This window comes from Acartia tonsa, chromosome 8 (assembly GCF_053477335.1).
Source record: "Acartia tonsa isolate MP-2025a chromosome 8, ASM5347733v1, whole genome shotgun sequence".
Lineage (NCBI taxonomy): Eukaryota > Metazoa > Arthropoda > Copepoda > Calanoida > Acartiidae > Acartia > Acartia tonsa.
In genome coordinates this window covers 15,870,938-15,895,255 of record NC_137267.1, presented here as the reverse complement: position 1 = coordinate 15,895,255, position 24,318 = coordinate 15,870,938, and the positions used below count along the sequence as shown (strand labels likewise).

Sequence of the window (24,318 nt, the reverse complement as noted above, 5' to 3'; positions counted from 1 at the left end):
ATGGATGTAATCATCCTTGTTTATACTTTAATTCGCTGACTCGTTTGGTCACTGTAATCCTTGTTAATAGTAACGTATCAACGTAAGAATCTAAGTTACTTAACAGTGCGCTAAGGGTGTGTCATCACTTCAGCACAAACAACTGTTTAATAGAATCGCAAAAATCTGAATCATCCATAATATGTCGGGAGAAAGGGGACATTTTACTGTAACTGTAAACATTTATTATTGAGGATGTATATAGGATGTGCTGAGCTGGATCTTTAAATCATTTGAGTGGTGAGCCAGATCGGGGTGAGCCACTAAAATAATTAAAAGATCCAGCTGTGAATTTTAGTTTCCGAAAGTGTACTTAGCATCTGCATCCTATCTCAATATTTGCTCCTAGCTAATAAAGCTTCAAACTTCCTAAAAACAAATCAAAATTTGAAAAATTTAAATTTTGAATGTGTAACGTATAAATCGTTTATACATTATATCGCTTTTCCTTTTGACCGGAATAGCTAAAAATAGCGTTTGCAATAATCTGTTGTACACATTTGGAAATTATTGAAGAAATAGGCAATCAATTTTCAGCACATCTGTATATAGATCATATAATTATCGTCCATAAAAAAAACATTTTAACAATGTTACTAAACAGGGAGTAAGGGAGGGGACAATGGGCAATTAATTCAATATAAGAATTATCAAAGAAAGGGCATGAAATCCAGTTTAATCCAATAAATTTGTAGGAAATTATAAAGGGATTGTTAATTGAATAATAGATTTCCATAGCGTCATGCAAAGTGAAATCACAACTTGTTTTTGATGAAATATATTGACGTTTTTTGGTGAGATTTTTATATTAAAAGATTATTGGACCCGGCCAGCTGCTAGCAAGAATATGACTGCCCCTTTTTATTCTGTTTATTTCCCTTGCCCCTTACCCCCACCTCCCTTCTCCCTTCTCCCCGTCTGCTACATTCCAAACTAACACAACGAGTGTTTATTTCCCTTCCCCCCACTTCCCTTATCCCTTCTCCCCGTCTGCAATATTCAAAACATACATAACGAGTAGCGGCATTTCATGCGCAAGTCCCCAACCTCAGTCAGAAACTGCTAAATTCTTGCACATTCCCTTTAAGCCAGTCCCCAAAGTCTGAGACTCCTAAAAATTGAATATTCGATCCATTGTCCCCTCCCTTACTCCCTGGTTACTAAATTTGTTTTTTTTCTAATTTTAGCGGTTATATTTTATATGCGCTATTTATATTTATTCTGAAATAATTGCACACCGCGCTGAAAATTAATAATTGTAGTAGGCCAGTCTGGTAAGTTTAAAATCACAATATCCATAAAATCGAAGCACTGAAACGGTAGGACAAACGGACATTGAACACTTAAATTGTGAGTAAATTTGTTGAAAAACTTCTAGATACAGGATAATGTTTATAGACATACTTACATTTTTAGGACTTGATTATAGAATTGCTTTGCTTATAATATTGTACTTGGTTGTCCCAGGAATCAGTATCCAAACATTAGAACAATCGGATAATTTGATCCTATAAAAATTTGTTGTTAAAAAAAGTAAAAAATCAACATGGACCTACAGACCGACCCTAATCATAGAAAAGCTTCGCTTTTAAAAAATCCTTATATAAGCAGTTTTGCTCTGTTACAGATACACTGCTGAACCCTTAGCATCCAGAAGGGGTAAATAGGGGACAGAAAAATAGCATAAAACCATTCCAAGGATTAAAGCTGCAATAAAATTGCCTAAAACCACCCTGTGCTCTTACTTATAGAGGGGAACTCAACCAGTGTAGTAGTTATTCATATCTTAAGCTTCAGACAAAAAACCTTAGTACTTTATTTGATAGAACTAGCGGCGAAGCCCCTAGCATCCAGGGTATATGTATTTAAAGGGTCAAGAAAAATAGCTTAAAACCATCCAAAGACTTATATCCGAAAATAAAATAGCCTAAAACCATCACTCCTAAGTGAAACTTTCATGAAACAAAGGACCCAATCGGTTCAGTATTTATTGAAATCTTAAGCTTCAAACAAAACGAAAAACCTTACAGACTCCCTAGCATTTAGGGGATCCGTATTTGAAGGGTAACAGAAGGGCTAACAAATTGCCTAAAACCATACCAAGAATTGAATCTAAAATTAATAACCTAAAACCATCTAAAAATCTATGTGATGCCTCCCTGAAATTGAAAACTAAATCGGTTTAGTAGTTATCGATATCTTAAGCTACAGACAAATCTTACTACTTTATAAAATAGAACTAGCGGTTTCGCCCCGAGCCCTTGGGGCTATGCCCCAAGGGTTAATTTAATAAAAGTGAAAAAAAATTCCTGGTGCTGCCAATTTATGTGAAGTAACTGCCTAAAAACAATTTATTTGGGGGGGGGGGAATTTTCATTTTTTGGGAGGGTTGTGGGTGTCCCACACCCCAAGAAAATAGATTAAAACACCACGGGACCAGTAGGTATATTCCCTGAAGAGTAGAGCCCAATCGGTTCAGCGGTTACTGAGATCTTAAGCTTCAGACGGACAGACATCAAGCTACTTTGTATTACAGATAAAAACAAATTTACAAACACAAATTTAAGAATGTAGAAACGCGTAACTTATGGAATTAAATTCGATAGTTTCACAAACAAGTTTCTTGCAAAAAAAAGTTTTTATGTATTTTTTATGTTCTTTAGGTTAGACAAAGGATAAGGGAGTCCCGCAGGGTTAGAGCCGAAGCTCGACAAAGGGGCTACAAATAATAAATTGGGTTCCTGGACAGTATAGTAGATAATACAAACAAACAAAAAAAATTTTAAGAGTTTTTGATAAAAAAAAATATGTAATATATAATAAATCACAGTTCAAATAATATTTGATGCATTAGCTTAATTTTATTTTCTAACATAGCATTTTTGAAAGCGGTAATTCTATCACTAGATATTTCAATGCCATCAATATTAAGATAAGCAATAGTATCAATACCAGCTTCCACTAAGGCTGTAGCAAAATCTTTATATCTGCTCTCTACGTGTAGACTTTTCAGATTAGAAAATTTTAAGTTTTCCGTCACAATGCCGTTAAATGGAAATAAGGTTTTGAAATTTACATGCCGTATTGTATTTGAACAAGATTTTAGTAAGCTGAAAGCAAAGGAGCCATTGATGAAGCTGAGTTCTAAAGTTTGGAGATTTGAAAATCTTAAAGTTTTCATTACTTCTTTTTCTTTTATTGGTATTGATTCAAGTTTCAAATGTTTTAATGAATTCAATCCTGATTTAAGTAGGGTTATAGTTACTTTTTCATTGACTTTACTTAAATCAATGCTTTTCAGATTGGGCATATGTATGTCACTGACTCTGACACCCTCAAAATCAGTGTCTTTCACAATAATTTCAGTCATATTTGCACTGGCAGATTTGATAAGATTCCAAATAGCACGTCCATAAACATCTTCCAACTGAATTCTTTGTAATTTCACAAATTTTACCTCATTAAACGCCCAGTAAGGAAAATGTGTGTTGGAAACTTTTAACCCTAAAATTGTCTGTTTGCCGGCATAGATGAAATCCATGGTGGAGATTCCTGTAATACTTGTAAGCTCTAGGTGTTTCAGTTTTTTAAGTTTTAGACCAAACGCATCAATTTGAGAGAAGTCAACATGGTTCAGCTTCAGCACATTTACAGTTTTGTAGTTAGATGTAACTAAATCAAAAGCAATGTCTCCATTAATTTGATTTAAATCAATTTCTTCTAAATTTGCATTTTTGGTGGCATCATAAAAAGCTTTTGTGCTATTGACATCAACTTTATGTAGTTTCAAAGTGGTCAATTTTGATAATACTGGCAATTGCAATAATTTATCTTGAGATAAATTAAATGATTCAAGACCCAAACGTTTAAGATGCTTGAAATTTTTGGCTAACAATGTTTCACAAATATATTTCTTCACTAGTTTATCAAAATGGACTGGGAAATGTAGATCTAAGCTTTCCAAATGAGAAAATTTACCATGAGGATTTATTTGATAATTTTGAAAATTGTGAAAATAAATGTCTAATGATACAATGCTGTTTTTGTGTAAGATTATCATATTTTTCACTAAATTTGAAGTATTTATACTGTGGGATTTGATCTGAAAATGTAGTTTTAACTTTGGACCATAGGGTCTGATCATTGCTTGGATCAGTACTGCTGGAAAACGTAGTGACAGGTTCGAATCTTTGATGTGGTAGGTACCAAATACAGATCTTACTTCTACTGACACTGTTTTAAAGAACCTAAAAAAAAACAATAATTATAGCATAGCAATTTGTTTAAATAATTAGTGGATGATTAAGGCCAATTGTTATAGTGAGGCTGTTTATAAAAATAAGCCAAAAAAGAGCATACTTGAAACAATTAAAGTTTTACAGTTCCTTTCATTTGGGTTCTACCACTTCTTTTTCCAGGAATAAGAGGGGGGAGGTATTTCTAGGGATTTCTCCATCAAAAATGTTATATACCCCTTGATAATATTTTTTCAACAGGACGGGGTAAAAAAGCATTCTTTGGGGGTAAAAAAAGTGTATTACAAATAGCTGAAATGAAACCTTACCAAGAAGATAAACATCTCAGAGTTTTGATATCCTGACATGGTAAGTAGTCCAATATCTTTTTCAACGTATACAGTGGCACAGTTTTAAACAGTCCAGCACCATCTAGCGAGCAATAATCTACCTAAAAACAACATTAGTATCACGTATAGTTAGAATGACTATATCCATGAAGGGAGCTAAACAAATGAGAAAATAGTACTTTACTTTTAAGACTTAAATTTTAATAGGAATGCTTGTTTTGGGAATAACCATTGCAAAAATTAGATTAATTGTTCAATTCCATATTTTTTATACACTTTTAAGTCTATTCTTTGTAGTTACAGAAATCCCCATGCGGGCTTCGTAATGAGAGGACGATATTAAACTGCCTATATTTACATACACACACAAAAAAATTATAATAGATTTGCACTAAAAAAGGATTAGAAAAAAGGAAACCTCATCTCGTTTCCTCTTGACCCCACGTAGTCCAAAATTGAATTGTTTGAGTGATTCCAGTTTTGTATCTTGTTTCATGCACCTATAAATATTTGTTATTCTATTTTAATAATATTAAGGTTTTTGTCTGTGGCATAAGACTTCGTTAACTAGAGATTGAAGCTACTTATAAGCTCCTGCATGGTTTTAGGCTACTTAATTTTTATATCTAAGGTTGGTTTTAGGCCGTTTTCCAACTTTCCTGACTGTCTATCTAAACTGATCTTTCCACAATTTTGAGAAGCATTTTACATTGGTCTATGGATGGTTTAAGGCTATTTGGAAGTCTTATTGGTACCTATAGAGGCTAAAAGCTATTTTAAATAATAAAATCAAATTTTTGTAGCAAAACTATAAAACATCCACCGTGTTTGTCGATCTATCCGTCATTCTGTAATGCTCTTTTTTATTATAGTTGTTGATATTTAAATTTCATAAAAAATTTAGGTTAATCATATAGAGTTCAGAGTTACAGATCAGAGGCTAATTTACTTTACCAAAAGAAACCATAGTGGCCTAAAATTTTTTAAATTCAAAAACTTTTTATAAGTTCATTAAAGTCCCTCCAAAGATTATGACGTCATACGATAGAATTGCCAATGAGAGGCCAGTAAACACTGTAATTGACCAATGGCAAAATTTATGCTGGCCTCTCATTGGTTGTTTTATTGTATGACGTCATATTCTGTGGAGGGACTTTAATCATCTTTAACTTTTTATTGAAAATGGGAAGGGGAATACCCCTTCCCCGCCCTAATCCGTCTACAGACAGAGATCTCTTATCATCATGTAGCTTCGCAGATAATTTTTTACCTTATATGTTCCTTTAACTTGTGTTTAGAAGCCTCTAGTGCCAATATTCTCCTCTCCAAAACTTTAATTTGGGTTTCAAGTAACTGTTCTCTGTGTTCCAACTCTTTATTTACTGCTTTCAATACCTGGATAAAGAATGACAACATCAGTAAAGGCGAATAAATCCAGTGGCGTGCGAACCGAAGGAGGCACTTGGGGCGATCGCCCCCCCCCCCCCCTAGCGCCCAAAACGGACTTTAATCATTTTCAATATAAACTTTACAGAAAAGAAAATACATATTTGCAGGGATTTATAGGGAAACGACAATGGCCGATTAATTGATGTACATCCCCAATGATGATACACAAAATTAATCCTTATAAAGATTAAAATTAGTGGATGGAAAGTATGGAAACTCAACTTAATTAACCAACCAATCAAAATTCATTCAAGTCCCTAAAGTTGTTGAGCCAACGAAAAAGAAAATCTTTTTATGAAACCAAACATTTCAAACTGCTTTGACATTTATCTAAGTATTTTACTAAAAACTGTATGTCTGTTTAAATGAATAACAATATAACATATAAGTATATCACATGATGTTCAGGATAAGTTTTTCATTTTTTTGTGTAAATTCCTGTATAACTAAAAGACATGTTTTTTTCTAGCAAAAACCCTAATTAAAGCTCACAGCACTCTATATTTCTGACTTGATAAAATAAGACAACTCTTGTTGTCTTTAATTGATTTTAGTTTGGAGGTGGTGTAAAATTTTCTTGTTGCGCTTCGCGCACCACCTTTAACAAGTCCTTGCAAACACCACTTTATAAAAAGTTAAAGATTTTTAAAATGCCATTTGAAGAGTGTGGGAGATGGTGATATAACTTTTTAGCTATAATTCAATAATTCGCTATGTAACGCTATTTGGGAAATGTGATTTTCAAAATTATTTCCAAATGAGAGTTTAATCTCGCCCCCACCTAATTTTTGTTAAGGTGGGTTAATCATTCTTTTGTATCATCTTCCCTCCCATAAAAAAGGTTTTAATTCCATTTGGGGGGGGGGGGGGGGGGTAAATATTCTTTTTTTGGAAGATGCATTTTATCTGAAGGGATGGGGATGTAGAGATGGGGGATAGGGATGGGGAAAGGGATGGGGGGAAGGAGGGATAGGGATTAGAAGGCCCATAATTGAGTAATCCCACCCCCTTAAAACGTCTTTATTCAAAATAGGTAGGTATATATAATAAAAATGCCCCCCCCCCCCCCAAATTTAAAGCCTTAAGCTTCAATAACAAAAAAGTTCTAGGCATTTCAAAATAGCATTTTATGTACAATGGAATTTTTGAAAGATTTCCAATGCTCATAAAAGAAAAAACAATATTAAATTACGTCGCCTAGACACAAAATTATAACCTTATCTTTGTCAGAAACTTAGATTGCCTGTAACCGATTACATTTTTACAATAAAAACACCACATTTCATAGTCAAAATCTATGAAAAAAATTCGATTTAAATTGCATTTTTAAACGAAAATTATAGCGGAAACAAAGGGGTAAACTAATACAAGCTTAGCTGTGATTGGTTGTTAAGCTGATTCAGCCTTCTGATTGGCTACAGTACATTCGGTACAACGCAAGTAAAACTTAATTTTTTAAAATGATTTTGACTATAAAAATGGGTATTTTTATTGTAAAAATATAATTAGTTACTGGAAACCTAAATTTATGACAAAAATAGGCTTATAATTTTGTTTCTAGGCCACGTAGTTTAATTTCAAAGTTTTCAACATGAGCATTGTAATTCTTTCAAAATTTTCATTGTACATAAAATGTCATTTTAAAATACCTAGAACTTTTTTGTTATAGAAGCTGAAGGCTTCAAATTTTGGGCATTTGCTCTACTTGTGGCAGTCTTTCAGCATTTAAAGCGTGGTATTTCTTGCAGGCTTCCTTTAAGGGGCGATTCGTTGTATTTTTAAAAATGCTTTTAATAGGTTATTTTAGGTTAGGTTAGGTTATATTTGGTTAGGTGATTGCCCCGCAGGGTTAGGCAATTGGCCCCACAAGGTTAGAGTCCCCCGCAAAGGGCTAGAATTAGGAGGAAGGCTACTGTGAAAATACGAATAATCGCTCCTTAAGGGTCGTTGCCACAAAGAGGACTATACCCGCCAAAAAAAATTCTTCATAAACTAGTGTTTTATATTATACTAGCGGCTGCGTATCTAGGGATATTAGAAGGGACATGAAAGTGCAGAAAAATAATTTAAAACCTTACAACAACTTTTTTTTATAAAAATGAAACAGCCTAAAACCACCCTGCGACCTATAAGAAGCTTCACTCTAAAGGAGAATATATCAGTTCAGCGGTTAGCGAGATCCTTCGCTACAGACATAAAAAGCTTACTACTTTGTATAATAGGATAAAATTAAGATTAAAACTTTAAAATTAAGTAAGTATTAAATGATCTTTCTTCTTAGCAAATAAATCTAATGAACTATTACTTCCCTCAATCTGTAATATCAACCCCTAACGGTTGGAGGATGGGCGGGTATGTGGCGTTGAATGCCTGCCCCCCCCCCCTCTGTTTTTTTCTATCCCATTTTCTGTGTATAAAAGGTAGAGGGCTATAACTAAGTGACTTTCGAAATATGGGTATGACACATAACTGAGAGTTGAAATTTTTTTAATACCTCCTTCCTGGCGGGCACAGGATGCCAGCAAATCTGGTAAGGTCATTCAGGTAAAAAGTAAAAATATTTTTTTACTTTAACAAAGCATTTCATGTTATCTAATACTAAAATATCCTATAGTTGTACATCCTCATATGTAATATAGGTGTTCAAGTTGATTTCAGGTTCCAGGTATAATCCTGCAAGTCCTGAACCTCCAGGTCTCCAGAAATCTTTAAACGGTTCCTGTGACCGCAAATTTTTACTTGAAGATTTCAAATTTTAAACTTAGGCTTTTTTATATATCTTCATGACATATTACAATTTCATAAAATCCGTTGCCGTTTACCTGCAAACCGTTGGTTTGCGGCTGGCAGCTCCCAAGTACTGCTGCCACCGCCAAAATTTATGTTTTGAGATTTCTAATATAAAATTTACATAAAGATAAAACATATTCAGAAAAAATTGTTCTTCTATCTTCAATAATAAGAAAATTACAGCCATTTAAGATTAAAAAAACAGAGATTTTTGTTGTAAAATATAAAAGATTATATTGCCGGATATCCGGCCGGATAGTTTCAATACCCGGTATCCGGCCGGATATTGAAAATGGCCGGATATCCGGCCCAACCCTAATTTATATTTTAGCATGAATGACAGACCGGCGGATAAAGTAAATTACATACTGGATGCTCATTTGTATAGTGAATATTTACAAAAAAAAATCAGCCTTCTGAGAATTTTCACTTTTCTTCATAGCCTTACGGACTGATTGACTGACGGACGAACGGTTAGACAAAGTGACTTATAGAGTAGCCCCGCTACTAAAAAGTATAACCTGTTCCCTATATTTCATGGCAATTTTTTCCGCCTCCAGTTGTTTATTCCTCCTGGTGAAAAAGCTCTTTATAGTGCCTATAAAAATGACGTCATATTAGAATATTCAATTATTCTAATATGATGTAATTCGGGACTTTTCAGCCAAAAGTTTTTAAATGCACTAAATTAAAAATCTTACAGAAATATCACGAATGATGTCATATTAGAATAATGGAGTATTCTATTTTAATATGAAGTTATTTTAAAGGCCCTTTCGTTGCAACGTTTCGTCGTATTTTTACGGTTACTTCTGATAGGTTATTTTAGGTTAGGTTAAGTTATATTAGGTGATTGAACCGCAGGGTTAGCCAATTGGCCCCACAGGATTAGAGCCCCCCGCAGGGGCTAGAAATAGGGGAAAAGCCACTGTGAAAATTTGTCAAATACCCCTTAAGAGGCGTTGCCGCGAAAGGGACTATACCCGAATAATGGACTATTCTAATATGAAGTTATTTTTTATAGGCTCTATAGAGAGCTTTCCTGGTAAGCAGCAACAATTTGAACTGGATATGAGAGATGTGCACATCTGTCTCCATTCTGGACACATTTACGGATATAAATCAGAGAGGGGGGGGGGGGACAATGGGCTGTTTATTACACAAGTCCCCAGAGTATTAGAACAACATTTTATAATTCGTTAGCTTAATAACTTTGGGGACTTTAATTGAATTTTGATTGGTTGGTTCATTAAGTTCAGTGTCCAAACGTTTCATCTACAAATTGTAATCTGCATAACGGGTAATTTTATTTATCACTGTTGGGGATGTACATCAATTTAAAAGCCATTGTCTTATCCCTTTAGATCCCTGGATATAAATATAGTAGATATAGATCCCTAATCAGTAAAATTAGACCGATAAGAAAACAATGAAGGAACAATCTGGCATATTATCGGTTAGAACGTGGACATATTTGTTAACATTTTTCATGGAAAAAATCTGGTATAAAATGTTGAATTCTTAGAATAAAGCTAGCTTTGGAAAATTATGTCGTGAAAATATTTAGTCGTAATTTTAGCCAGCTGCAAGTATCACTTAATTAGAGAACATGAAAATCTGGTGCAACATCCAGTTAATAATGTTTCGATTTATATATCCTAATGCCTGTTAATTAAAATAGTTGGATTAATACTGTATGGTTCTATATCATAATAATGCATTTTACATCTAAAATGTTAAAAATTTAAATAAATTATAAGCGAATAGCAACAATATCGGTAAATAAAAGTACGAGATGTCTGTGTATACAGAAGGGCATCCGTAACCACTGAACCGATATGGTTCTCCTTTTCAGGGTAGCTTCTCAATAGGTCCTGGGGCAATTCCCCCACTCTTCAAATGCCACTATAGGCCTCTAGGGGGCGTAGCTGCTAGTCATAAAAAATAAGTTTGTCTGTATATAAAGCATACTTCTTTTATGCATTTCACGACATTAAACCTTTGAATTAAATTCAGTTTCTTTAATATAAACATGATATCACTCTATTAATCTATCAAAGTTCGTTTGTTGGGCTTCGCATTTCTGAAAGTTTTAATCCTAGTTTTGAAGTATCACTTAATAAAGCACAATTTTAACTAAAGTTGACGGAATTTTGGGTATAACTATTATCGGACAATTGTTATCAGAAGTTAATACAAGACTAACTATAATCACGTTCATGTTATTAAAATAACTCCGCCCTAGTTATTGGGCGTGTTAATGGATATAGAATATACGTGGATATTATGACAGAGAAAAGTTGTCGTCAATTTAGGTTGCTAACGTGGACATAATTTATTGGGCAGTTCGTTCATCCAGTAGGAGGGGAGTGGGGTAAAGGGGGTGAATGGGAGGTGTCGTTATTTTAGCCAGCTACGAGTTTCATTTCATTAGAGTACATGATAATCTGATGTAAGATCCAAGTAATTATAAATCCATTGGATTATGTTTATTTAGACCATACCAATAATTTATTAGCAAAACTGTATTTGGTTTTCACATAGTAATATTTCCTATATGAATTTTAAAAATTCTCACTGTGTCAATATCCAATTACCTCAAATTACCTTTTTAGTAGTGCAAGCTACAGGGACGTCCAAGCTTTTTGTTTGGAGAGGGGGGGGGGATGTGGAATTTCAAATGTTTAAGGTTGGGTAATCTAATGTATCTTTTTAAATTTTGAGGGGGGTAAAACTAAAGTAAATTAAAAACTCTGTAGTAGGTTGAAGGCTTCCCAAAGGGGGGGGGGGAGCACAAGTTTTTTGGTTATTGTATAATTTGAAGGCTGGTATTCATGAGGCATAAGACAATGAACGATAAATTGACGTACAAAACACGCAATGATGAAAAAATTCCCCTTCTGTAGATTAAAATTATTGGTTGTAAAGTTTGGACACTACTAGCATAGAACCAACCAATATAAATCTATAATAGTACCAATTTTTTTACCGCAGGTTATGAATTGACATTTTACACAAGTAACTGTCAGACGACCTACAGATACACAGACCAATTCTAGTTTTAGAATAAAAACACTACTCAGATTTTGATAAATTTTTTAATTTGGCTATTTGAAAAATAAATTTTAGGGTGAAAACACTTTATCCTAAGAAGTTCTCAATAACATGAAAATAACCAGATTTAAGACTACTCCTCCCCTTAAAACAAATCTCAACATTGCTATCAAATTTAATGGAAACATTAAGATGCAATAATGTAATAATAATATACATTTTATACTTCATATACCCTTCCCCCCCCCTTCCCTGCGTATCTAAAACAAAATTTACACTATGTAGAAGCATGCTATTTTTTAAGCCTCACAGATCGGGCCCAAATTTCCACCTTAATAGATCGGGCGGGGGGGGGAGTAATTTAGCCCCCCCCCCCTCTATCTCGGCTCCTGTTACAGATAGAGACGTAAAAATAAGTCATAGCGGCCAGACCGCTCATTAGCCGCTTTTTAAAGCTAGGATAACTAAACTTCAGGACGAACTTTTATTTTCCATAACAAAAAAAAATACTTTTCCTGGCCATCGCCAAAAAACGTAAAATAACGGAAACCGCCATTTTCGGCGGTTGGCGGCGCCATTTAATACTTTTATCTGTTCATTATTGCTCAAGGATTTACCAAAAGAATTTATAGGTCTCTAGCTGTAATAGAAGCCACGATATTCATGATATATGTCTATAGTAAAAGCCGGTCAGGGAGCGGTCAAACGGTCATTACACCACTTTTCTCAGATATACATTGATATCAAAGCATTCACCAAAAAAAATTGTAGGTCCCTACCTTATACACAAAAGTTATAATGTAGAAATTAAGATTTATTTAGATTTTTTTCTAATTTTGGTGCTACCTAACCGACTTAGACCGGACATCACGACCGACACAGACCAGATATCCTAATAAAATCAACTTTTGCCGACGTGTAATTACTAAACTTAAAAAGTCATGAAGTCACAACTCTCTATCTTGCCTACAAAAAAAAATTAAACTGAAAAAACTAGAGGGGGGGGGGCTAATTTAGCCCCTCCCCCCGATCTGTAAGGGTTAATATTTTTAACAATTACTAGCGATTGCGCCTCTTACATCTTGGAGAACTTTACATTAAAATATACATTTGTCTAATTCATTCAAAGACAAAATTCAACCCAGTCGGTTCTGTGATTTCCGCGTATCCCAACCTTAATGAAATAGGATTGTAATATAACAGGCAAGGAACATTTGAGTATAAATTATACTGGTACCTAAAATATAAACAAGATCTCTCAAATTTTGGTTTATCTTTATTTTGTTTATTTTCAATGATGAATGGAGCTTACTTTAATTTATCATCCATTTTGTCTTAACATCCTTGATTTTAAACCCAAGCTCATAGCAGCGATGTATGGTGTAAAATATGAATAATTCTCAACTTAATTTACCAATAAATCCTGAAATGGAGAATTATGAATAGAAAATGGGATTTGGGACGCCCCTCTCAGAAATATAGGGGCTAGCAATGGATATAGAATATTATGACAGGGGAAAATTTGTAGTCAGTTTAGGTTGCTAACATTTCATTTCAGTCAGTTCGTTCATGCTTTAGGAGGGAAGGAGATGGTGTAAAATGGGTGGATGGAGGAGTATCGTTAATTTATCCCGCTGCGAGTTTCATTTTTGACTTGAAAATCTGGTGTAACATCCAAGTAGTAATTTTTGGATTTTGCATTACCTACTATAAAGTAATATAAAAGTAAAAGAGTAGAGGGGGCATGGGTTAAATAACAGTATAATTGTGCCTACTTTCAATATACTTTGAATATCAGCTAATAGCGTCGAAAATATCAACACAAACAATTTGCTACAAAAGAGCAGAAAGCAGAAAGAAAAAGGTCCTCACCACTTTAACCAGGTAGTTATCTGTGTTATCCATCTATTCTTATACATTTATTATGTAATTGTACACCTCCTGCTTAATAAATTTTTTATGTACGAATTTGCTTAAATCGTATCATTCCTTTATTCCTGAACGCCACATCTTTATAGCTCTTTATACAGGGATACTATTTTCATTCACACAATAACCGATATATTATTACTTGGATGTTGCCCTAGATTTTCATGTACTCTGACAAAGTGATGCTCGCAGCTGGCTACAACCTATTCAACCCCTTTACCCCATCCCCTTCTACTGGATGAAGAACTGACCAAAAATAAGGTTAATATTAGCAAGTTAAATTGACAACAAATTTTTCCCTGTCAATATATCCACATATATCCTATATCCATTATTCATACATACATAATTTACATTCAACAAGGATGATTAGATACAAAAGAAGTGTGTCTTTAATTCAAAAAGATTTTTGAGAGTATGACGATTTTTGTTAATTTTAAAATCCCAAATTATTAAGCTAATTAATTATGCTAGAAAAGTATACATAAGTTGAAGATAAGTATGCCTACATAGACATCTTTGGAAATAGGTATAATAATAATACCTAGGTAATAAATTTTAACTTTAATACCATGGTTCAGGTTCAGGTTTTTTGGGTGGCTCTGTTCCAGCTACTTTTCAAACATAAAACATTACCTTCTGTTTCCTTAATAAATTAAAATAATCCATAATGATTTTTAAAATAATAAAAGAAAATATTCTAGACGAATTTTTGTTCAAAATTTCTTGGATTTAGATAAGGCTCATTACTACTGCCTATGTTGAGTAGGTGTAACTAACTATTTTATCTAATTAGCCAACATGATAAAAACAAAAGCACATATATTGACTTTATATCCACCATTATGTAAAATGTCGCACATTTAGACAGAATTGAAATGAGAATTCTCAGCTTGCTAGGTGGTTGTAATGACTTTTTGTGCCACTAAACTTAACAGGGACTTGAAGGGACAAGGCAATAGACGATAAATTGATATACATCCTCATTGATGAAATACAAATTACCAATTCTGCAGATTAAAATCATTGGTAGAAAAGTTTGAAAACTTCTTCTTTGGAAACAATCAATCAACATTTAATATAAGTTTCCAAAGTTTTTAAAAACATTTTTGGGGCATGTAGTATTAGAATAACAGATTAAGTAAGATAATTTCCAAGCTTAAAAACCTTATTGTGATATCTTTTCCAAATATGACAAAAGCACCTTTGGGCACGGCAGCAGCTTGAAAACATGCTTGCAAGGATATGAAAATATTTTATTTACTTTAAATTACATTAAACATATATCATGTGTTTTCAAACTTTAGTTTTAGGAGTACAATCTTTGACAATGATATAGAACATATGTTTAATTCTGTGTCTGGATATTTGGATACAACCATCTTCAGTTGCAAATTGTCTTGGGTCATGCTTATTCTTCAGGAGTAGATTGGTGATCTTTTTCAGTGCCTACAATATGATAAATATTAGGTAGAGAGGAATTTTTATAAGACATTCTTTCATATGACTAGGTGTATATCTAATAAATTTTGATTGGTTGGTACAATAGTGTCAAAACTTTTTCACACAGAAGGGCTAATATCATAATTCTTGGTGTCAATATGTTGTCCATAGTCTTATCCCTCAAAATCCCTGCGTGTGAATTGCAATGCTTCTTTTGTTTTTTTTACAGATAAAGATTCTTTATAATAACACATACATACTCAGAGTAACTGATTATATTTTGCTTTAATAACTTATTTAAAATTTCAAAAATAATGTTGATAAAAAAATTGCCCATTAGTCAACCAGATAATTGTCATAAAATTTTTGATGCAAAATAGAATATCAATATTTTATTTAAAAGGATTTCACTTCAATTAGTGAGGACTTGATAAGAAAGGTTCTAATAAACCTGAGCATATTTGTTTAAATAAATGTATCATGTGATATCAAGTTTAAATTATTAAATGACCTCAATAACTGTAGGGGTCAAAGCCTTGTCCATATCCTGCATTCTCTGCTTCATATCCTCCTCCTAAGAAACAAGAGCTCAATTTTGTTAGGAAATGATCACAAACTTTGTTTCTGTTCCTGGAACCTAAGCTTGGCATATTTAATTCTCTTTTTTGAAGTTCATGATTGAGTTATAGAGTGGTGTGTACTAAAAATTTATTTCTAACGATTGGTACCTGCTGCTTCAGTGTCTGCATCTGCAAGTGCTGGGTAGTATCCTCCTGGTGAACTATCTTCTTGCTGAGGTTCATACCCGTATCCACTGTCCTCTTCTTGTGGCGCATATGCTGGTGCTTCTGATGCAGCGGCTTCTGGTTGGTAACCATAAGCTGCTGCTGTCGTTTCTGGGGCGTAGCTGTCATATTTAACTTCAGCTGCTTCATATGGGGGGTTGGTTTCTGGTGCTTTATAACTAGGGGCTGGTGGCGAGGTTTCATAAGTTTCTGGCTCATAACTCTCATACTTTGGGGCTGGTGTTTCATAACTGGGTGCTGGTGTTTCATATGTATCGTATTTTGGTGCTTCTGTTTCATAGTGCGGGGCTGGGGTTTCATACTCCTGTGCTGGTGCTTCATACTTTGGGGCAGGTGTTTCATAGGCTCCGTAGGCAGGTGCTTTGCTGGAATATTCGGCTGGCTTATAGGATTGGGGTGCTGGTGTCTCATATTCATATCCTGTTCCTGAACTCTCAGCCCCTTAGTCAAAGTTGTATATTGTACTTCTTGCCAAATAATTATTTAGTGTGTTGATATCTATTCATCATATAGAATATGCAAGTTTAAAATTAATATAAAAAATATAATAATCTTAAAGTACAATATTGTAACCATTCCTTGATCTTCAGTTTTGATACCAGGATGTATCTGGACACTTGGATTCATCTTGTCAACAGGACCTGACAGGCCAAGCTTGCTTCTAAGAGAGGCAAGTATTGACTCCTTCTCTTCTCCCTCAAGATGAAGACTCTTTCTGTAATGATTTATTGATGTTGTATAATCAAATAGAATTGTTTGCAAAAGTATTAGTTACTTAAAATCATTGAAATGTATCAATATCAAAATATTATCTTTCCTGTATTCAGGTGAGTCATGATAATCAGGAGACAGGGGCTCTTCTGATTTAATCTCAGACTTGTATTGTCCTTAAAAGGTTGCAAATTAAACACAATAAATCAATTTGCACAATAAATCAACTTGTAAAAATGAGGTTACAGAAGTTGATGAAATGAATCAATTTACCTGGTTTGACAGCTTCGGGGTTAAGTGAATCAGGATTTATCTTGTTTTCAACATCTTCAGCATCCTCAAACATTCTACCACCATGACTGTCATGCATGATCCACTCATCTGCCCAACTTGTGGATAAATGATCAGGAACATATGTCATTATTACTGGAGTATCACAGAACACCTTACAAAGCATAATTTTTTTGTAACTATTAATTAGGGTGATACTGTTCAAGTTATATCTAAGGTTAATGTTAATGCATGAATAAACAAAAAATTCCAAAACTGACCTGCCACCAGTCTTGTCTGCTTAGACAAGCCTTCTTACTGGAATGAGCATTCATATCTTCCAAATCAGGAGTGTTGTACAGACTGTACTTGTCCTTGTGCTTCTCACAGTGTCCATGAGCTCCCAGGAAGGTAATCCAGCAGGACTTCTTGGAATCAGCCTGCTTTGGAGCTGGGAATATGTGAGTGCCTAACTCCTTACTGTCTTTCTCAGGCTTGAATACTAAGAAATAATAGAATAAACAGGAGTTAGATATGACTAAATTGAGATTAATTTGATTTGATGAAAAAGGTTTTTGCCAAACTTTGTCTAAAACTGAAACTCAACCTGACAATACTGGCAAGAAATGTTTGGGGCTGCATCTGTTTAGCAAGAATTCATAATGCAACTGGGAAGCTTTGTCACACTCATATTGATCCTGAATGTAAATAATTACTACAGGAGAGTAAAGTAAAATATTTAGGACAAATGCAATTTGTAAATAACAATCCAGTTCATACCTTGACATCAATAGTGAAATATTTCCAATGAGCTTCAACTAAGTGATGACCAAGAGCATCTACAAAGTAGTCTTCAGACTTCTCTCCATCAGTCTCATACCAGCAAGTTTCATTTGTAGTGCCATAGTAAGAAATAAGGCATTTAGGTTGCTCCTCTTTCTTTTCCTCAACATAAGCCTCTGATTAAAAAGTTTATATTTTATTTTACTATTAATTTATGTATATAATATAATTTTCAGATTTGAAACATTTAGGATCATTAGATTAATCATGAAAATGTTTGATATAAAAAAGAGTTAATTTACAGAAAGTGTAACACATAATATGTAAAAGTTAATATATAAATTCCTGTAGTGTAATATATAGCATAAGGTTCAGGTTTATAAACATTTGTCTTGTTGTGAACAATAAACATCTCCAAACTCATGTCAACATGAGTATCCTTGTTGTCATAAGCATCATCAGGCTTCAACTTCTTGGCAAGCAATTGAATCTTGAGCTCAGCTAGTTTGTCCTTCAGATCTTGTAGTTTGTCTGTCAGTTTCTCTAATTGCTTATGCAGTGCTTGCTTTTCAACCTAAAATTTAAGTTATACTAGTAAAATATAAAATTTCATCAAATATTTGCCATTACCTTCAAATCTTCCAGTTTCTCCTTGGTATGTTCACTTTCAGTTATTCTTCTTTTCAGTTCTTCATTCATGTTCATGATTCTTTCAATCTCTTTCTGGATGGCTTCATTTTCCTTTTATATCATAAATGCAATTAGAACTTTTCCTGTTTTCTTAATTAAAGTTTTCAATTATATAAGTTACATTCCAATACCTTATTGATAATATTTATCTCAACTGTCAGCTGGTCATTAGTGAGAGTCAACTGATGTTCTTCAGTCTCTAAATCATGAAATTTCATTTTCAGATCCTCTAATTCTTTCTGAAGATCTCTGGCTCTATTCTTCCAATTCTGAAGATCATCTTTCAGTTTCCTAAGGGCTTCATCAAGACCTTCTCCATCATGTTTCATCTTTTCAACTCTATTAAATTAATTAAATTATAAATTTAGACTCCAGAAATAAAATCAATTTAGATTGTACAAACCTCATTGTAAGATCTTCAAAGGTTGCTTTAAGTTTCATGTAGAGATCGAACAGCTCCTTGCCCTTGTCATTCATTTTATCAATAAACTTAGACAAGTCAGCAACCATGGCTTTAAGTCTGTTCAACTCTGATATGCATTTTCTGTGCTCCTAAATATAAAATGGTTTATGTATAATTAGTTAATACAAATTTTTACTTGTTCATATTTGATACTACAAATTTAGTACTAAGAATCACCTGGATAAGCCAATGTGTTCCATATGGAAAATCATGAGGTGTACAATGTTTAGTGATATTTTTAACATCTTCACATTGACTTCCTCCATGAACCAAGCGCAGCACTTTAAATCTGTAATTTATAAAGGTAAAATGCACAAATAAACTTCCTGTAGGTTAAAAGGAGATTCAAACCTCTTTGGGCTGAAGTTTCCTTGACAAGTGTAAAAAAAATAATCCATGAATAATAACTTAAAGTTGTCTCAGTGACAAAAAAATGTAATAATTAGGAATATAATAGAACAAAAGTTTGGTTATCTACAAGTTTATATTGACTGGACAATTATTTTCATACCTGATAAGTTCAAAAGGATCACAATCACTCCATCCCTTTCCCTCATCATATCTACAAGCTTTAGAGGTTCCATCCATACCTTAAATAAGGTAATTACAACAAATGCTAGAGAATTTTTTAATGATTATAAATACATTGAGAAAAGCAGATAGTATAAATTCACAGGCAGATAAGGGACATTGGACCGTAAATTATACTGGTCCGTAAAGTCTTATAAAAAGAATAACTCATTCGTTTGTTCAGACAAATTTGGGACTTTTAAATTATCTTTAAACTTTAAACTTTTATATTTTGAGCTTTAGAGTTATTCATGAAACAAAACAGTATATTATTGCTTATTGCTTGTCATGCACACCCCACCCGAAGGCGTGTTAGGTTAGAAAAAACCCCCCGCAGAAACGGTTTACACAGGATGTACTGGGACCTCATGGTGGTTTCAGAACATGCTTTCCCTAAATTGAGTTAGTAGCTTCCCATAGTAGAAAATTTTAAAATTACTTTTGGTGATCAAATTTTACTTTTATTTTTAGACTACCTTCACCTAACCTGCTTTATTGTCTTATTTTGTCTTTCATGTTTATCATGCAAATTCGCTCACATTAAATTTGAAATGACAGATATTGGAGCTTTCTAAAAAGGTCTCTAACATTTTTCTAGCTCTAATACTTTTTGAGATATCTTATTTCAAAGTTTTGCTGTAAAATCCTCTTTTACACAGCAAAAAGTTGAAATATAAAATTAGTTATTTTATAGAAAATTACAAGTATCTTCATCTAAATCTCTCTAATATTGCTCCAAATTGACCAAATTGGACAGTTAAGAGGCCTAAAACTATCTACATTCAATGGACAATCCAAATACATACTTTTTAAGACTATATAAGCCAATAGGAGCATACTGAAGTGATTTTTAAAAATGCCAAAGGAAAAAATATTTCCTGTTTTTTTTTTAAATAAATTGAAATATAATCGACTTCAGCAAGGATTTTAAGGTAAGTTATGGTGTATAAAGTTGTCACTTTGTAATTAGTAAGCCAATAAAACACAATCATCTGATATTTTAAACAAATAAAAACATATCTTAAGAAAAATAGACATAATCATAGAAAATAAACCAAAAAATTGTTAGAATTTTAAGCATTCCCAAGCAGTTCACAAATGTAATCTACTAATTCTAGCAATAGTTGATTGGCCTTTTAAATTTTTTATAACCTTATGAAACAAGATTAGTTTTTGCCACCTTAACTAAGAAAATATAGTAATTAAAAGACTTTCATAAATGATCTCACATATAATAAAATAAACAATTTATTCTTAGGCCACATTTTTTTTTGTTAATATACACTATCAGGTACTTTAAACTAATACTGCGATTTGTAAAATCATAAATCATAATTAATTAGGAGTTTCTATTAACTTAAAACACCTTTTACAATATTAAAAATGACTTAAAAGTGATTTTTATTTAAAATTAAATTACATTTGTTTATTTGATATTACATTTTAGCGTTCTCCTGTTGACTTATAAAGTCTCAAAAAGTGTGGATTTGGATTGTCCATTGAATGTAGATAGTTTTAGGCACCTTAACTGTCCAATTTGGTCAATTTGGAGCAATATTAGAGAGATTTACATGAAGATACTTGTAATTTACTCTAAAATAACTAATTTTATATTTCAACTTTTTGCTGTGTAAAAGATGATTTTACAGCAATACTTTGAAATAAGATATCTCAAAAAGTATTAGAGCTAGAAAAATGTTAGAGACCTTTTTAGAAAGCTCCAATATCTGTCGTTTCAACTGTAATGTAAGCGAATTTGCATGATAAAAATGAAAGGAAAAATAAGACAATAAAGCAGGTTAGGTGAAGGTAGGCTAAAAATAAAAGTAAAATTTGATCACCAAAAGTAATTTTAAAATTTTCTACTATGGGAAGCTACTAACTCAATTTAGGGAAAGCATGTTCTGAAACCACCATGAGGTCCCAGTACATCCTGTGTAAACCGTTTCTGCGGGGGGTTTTTTCTAACCTAACACGCCTTCGGGTGGGGTGTGCATGATATTAACAAAGCATTTGAGACTGTTTGTTTTTGCAAATTGAAATCTCATAAAATTATTTTTTTTTATTTTTAAAAAATATATTACGAAGTAATCAAATCTACAATGTCATAATTGGGGTATTTTTACAAGGTTAAATGTAGAGGTTGGTATTTAACATAAAAATAACAATATATAATTCTAATTGGTGTGAGTTGTAAAACCTGGATCATTCATAGAGTTACCTTCCGCCTCTAGTTCACTACCTAAAATTAAAAAAAAAATTTGATGTGGACTTATGGTTTTCAAAGCGTTAATTTTAATACCGAAACAAACTATACACAATTATTATGTAATATTTATAGGTTAGATTTCAAATTGATATCAACTTTAGTTCTATGTCTTTGATTTGAGTAAGGAAAAAACATGTAAAACAAAACCAATTTAACCACATATTAGAAAACCCGAATGGTAAGTAAAGAATACAGGAGGAGCAAAAAGCAAAACTAGGTAATAAAATAGGTACAGACACTAAAATCTAAAACCTTAATCAATTCCAACTACATATATTCACATAGAAAGCCTCTGTTGCCTAGTGAAATAGTTACCTATATACAAAGTGAGGGAAGCAAATACATGCTGGCTATGTTTAAAATACTCTATCATATGCATGTTTTAACAATGGATATATTGTTACTTAGATCCTACACTAGATTTTCATGTTCTCTTATAAAGTGAAACTTGCAGCGGGCCAAAACAACGATTTTATCTATTTATCATTAGTTCTATGTTAGCAAGCTAAATTGACGACATAATATCAACGTATGTTCTACATCCATTGTTTTAAAACAGTTTTTGTACAAAAAAAGGATAAAAAGTAAAAATAGCTAGTTATTGTAAAAAATGTATACCTGCACTTTGATATTGATTAGATGTTTGGCTATAGGAACTTGATTTTGAAGATTCATATCCATATCCTATAATTTTTAAATAAAAATCATGTTCTAAAAGCGCAGCTTTCCTTCTTTAAGGGCCAGTCCTGCAGCCGTACCCTTTATAGAGGCATTTGATTTTAAAAGCCCCCTTATTTTTAATTTATTTAAAAAATTAAAGTGGAAAGAAAATTTTTTGGGGCAATTTCTCTTCGGAGGGTTGTGGTACCCTCCCTCAAAATAGTTATAAACCTTCCCTGGACCAATGAGAAGCTACCCTGTTAAGGAGAACCCGATCGGTTCAACGGTTAGCGAGATCCTTCATTACAAACAAACAGACAGGCACAGATAGATGTATGTTTGTACGATTTTTAAAGCTTTGCTTTATGGTTGTTGTTTATTTATTTGATTTATAAAGTCCAATCATACAGTATTTAGTTATATTTACCTTGTGCCTTTGTAAAAGTTGAAACAGGTAAAAGTGCCAGGAAAATAAAAATAGTATGTCCTTTCATATTTACACGACAGGACACACTAGCGCATACTAATTCAATTCATTTTCTATAGAACATTGAAATTTGAAGCTAATAATTTATCCTGAAATTATTCTTGGTACTTTGATTGAAAACAAGAGATAGGTTTATGGAAAATAGATTTAATTTTTATTTTTCAGTAACTGAACAAAAAAGAATATATTTGATCTTTTTTTTAAAAACATAATTTTTTATTTATTTTTTAATGATTGAGTATGATCATTATATAAATAGAAGGGTTCTCTTATTCGTTGGCTTAAAAAAATTAGGTACTTTTATTGAATGTTTCAGTGTCCAAATTTACTAATTTCATTTTTGTTCATCATCATTGGACATGTACATTACCATTACCATTGTATTACGCATAAGATCCGCATAAGGGCCAGTAATTCTTTATGAATTTTCAGAAAATATTGGATGAATCATCTATGAAATTCCTGAGGAATGATTGATTTATTGCTGTAATACTTTAAATTTGTTTTTCTATTCCAAATTATTCCAGAAAATAGAATAAAAGAATAAAGTTTAGTATTTTAATTTATTTCTTTTCGGTTTGTCGTAACAAAATCACATTGGATATGATAAGCTTTTTACAGTGCCTATAAAATTTTTTTGTCATACTTGCCTACTAATGGTCAATCATAATGTACACTGGCCTGCCACTGGTAATTTATTCTGTGTATTGGCCTATCATTGGTCCTTTGTATTGTATGACGTCATTTTTATAGGCACTATAAATATCTTTTTAATTGAACAACTCAACCTAGATCTATAATAGTCCCTACAGTTTTTAAGCCAACGAATGGGATATCGTGTTTATATAACTTTGGAAACCATTAAAATTTACATTCCAATGTCCCGTCCCTCTCCCTTCCTGATCTGATAGATATCTTTCTAATTTTTAGAGATAGAACAGAGCACAAGTCTTTATATAATAGACTTTGTTAGTTTAGACTAATCATCTTAACATCCATGAGCAGCAAAGCAATGGACTTATTATTACTTGGATCTTACACCAGATTATCGTATACTCTACAATAACTCTATAAGTGAATCTTGTAGCTGGCTAAATTAACGATACCTCCACCCCTCTTTACCTAATCACCTCCACTGCTACTGGATGAACGAACTTACCAATAAATGATGTCCATGTTAGCAACCTAAAAAGAGGATAATTTTTCTCCTGTCATAATATCCACGTATATTCTATATCCATTAGCGAAGCACAAAAATTATGGATATAAAAACATACAAAGTGAGTTTAGTAAAAAAATTTTCATTAAAGTTTAAAAATC

General features: G+C 32.8%; 2 protein-coding genes across 2 annotated transcripts; both read right to left on the bottom strand.

Moving 5' to 3' along the window:
- Positions 1-2,600: 2,600 nt before the first annotated feature.
- Positions 2,601-10,587, bottom strand: LOC145326087 (uncharacterized). The gene is made up of 7 exons (XM_080169190.1): positions 10,529-10,587; positions 9,911-9,962; positions 9,385-9,441; positions 5,895-6,019; positions 5,043-5,124; positions 4,604-4,725; positions 2,601-4,286 (listed from the first exon to the last, which is right to left on the bottom strand). The coding sequence occupies exons 1-7, from the start codon at positions 10,582-10,584 to the stop codon at positions 2,864-2,866; spliced, it is 1,917 nt and encodes a 638-aa protein (XP_080025316.1). The 5' UTR covers positions 10,585-10,587; the 3' UTR covers positions 2,601-2,863.
- A 4,494-nt stretch (positions 10,588-15,081) lies between these two features.
- On the bottom strand, positions 15,082-23,067 carry LOC145326113 (uncharacterized). Its single transcript, XM_080169228.1, has 18 exons — positions 22,939-23,067; positions 22,470-22,535; positions 21,783-21,824; positions 19,524-19,602; positions 19,190-19,301; positions 18,953-19,101; positions 18,681-18,888; positions 18,490-18,600; positions 18,208-18,433; positions 17,857-18,038; positions 17,684-17,774; positions 17,358-17,578; positions 17,080-17,251; positions 16,918-16,982; positions 16,677-16,815; positions 16,018-16,539; positions 15,801-15,863; positions 15,082-15,295 (listed from the first exon to the last, which is right to left on the bottom strand). The coding sequence occupies exons 1-17, from the start codon at positions 23,003-23,005 to the stop codon at positions 15,802-15,804; spliced, it is 2,514 nt and encodes an 837-aa protein (XP_080025354.1). The 5' UTR covers positions 23,006-23,067; the 3' UTR covers positions 15,082-15,295; position 15,801.
- Between the last annotated feature and the right edge of the window lie 1,251 nt (positions 23,068-24,318).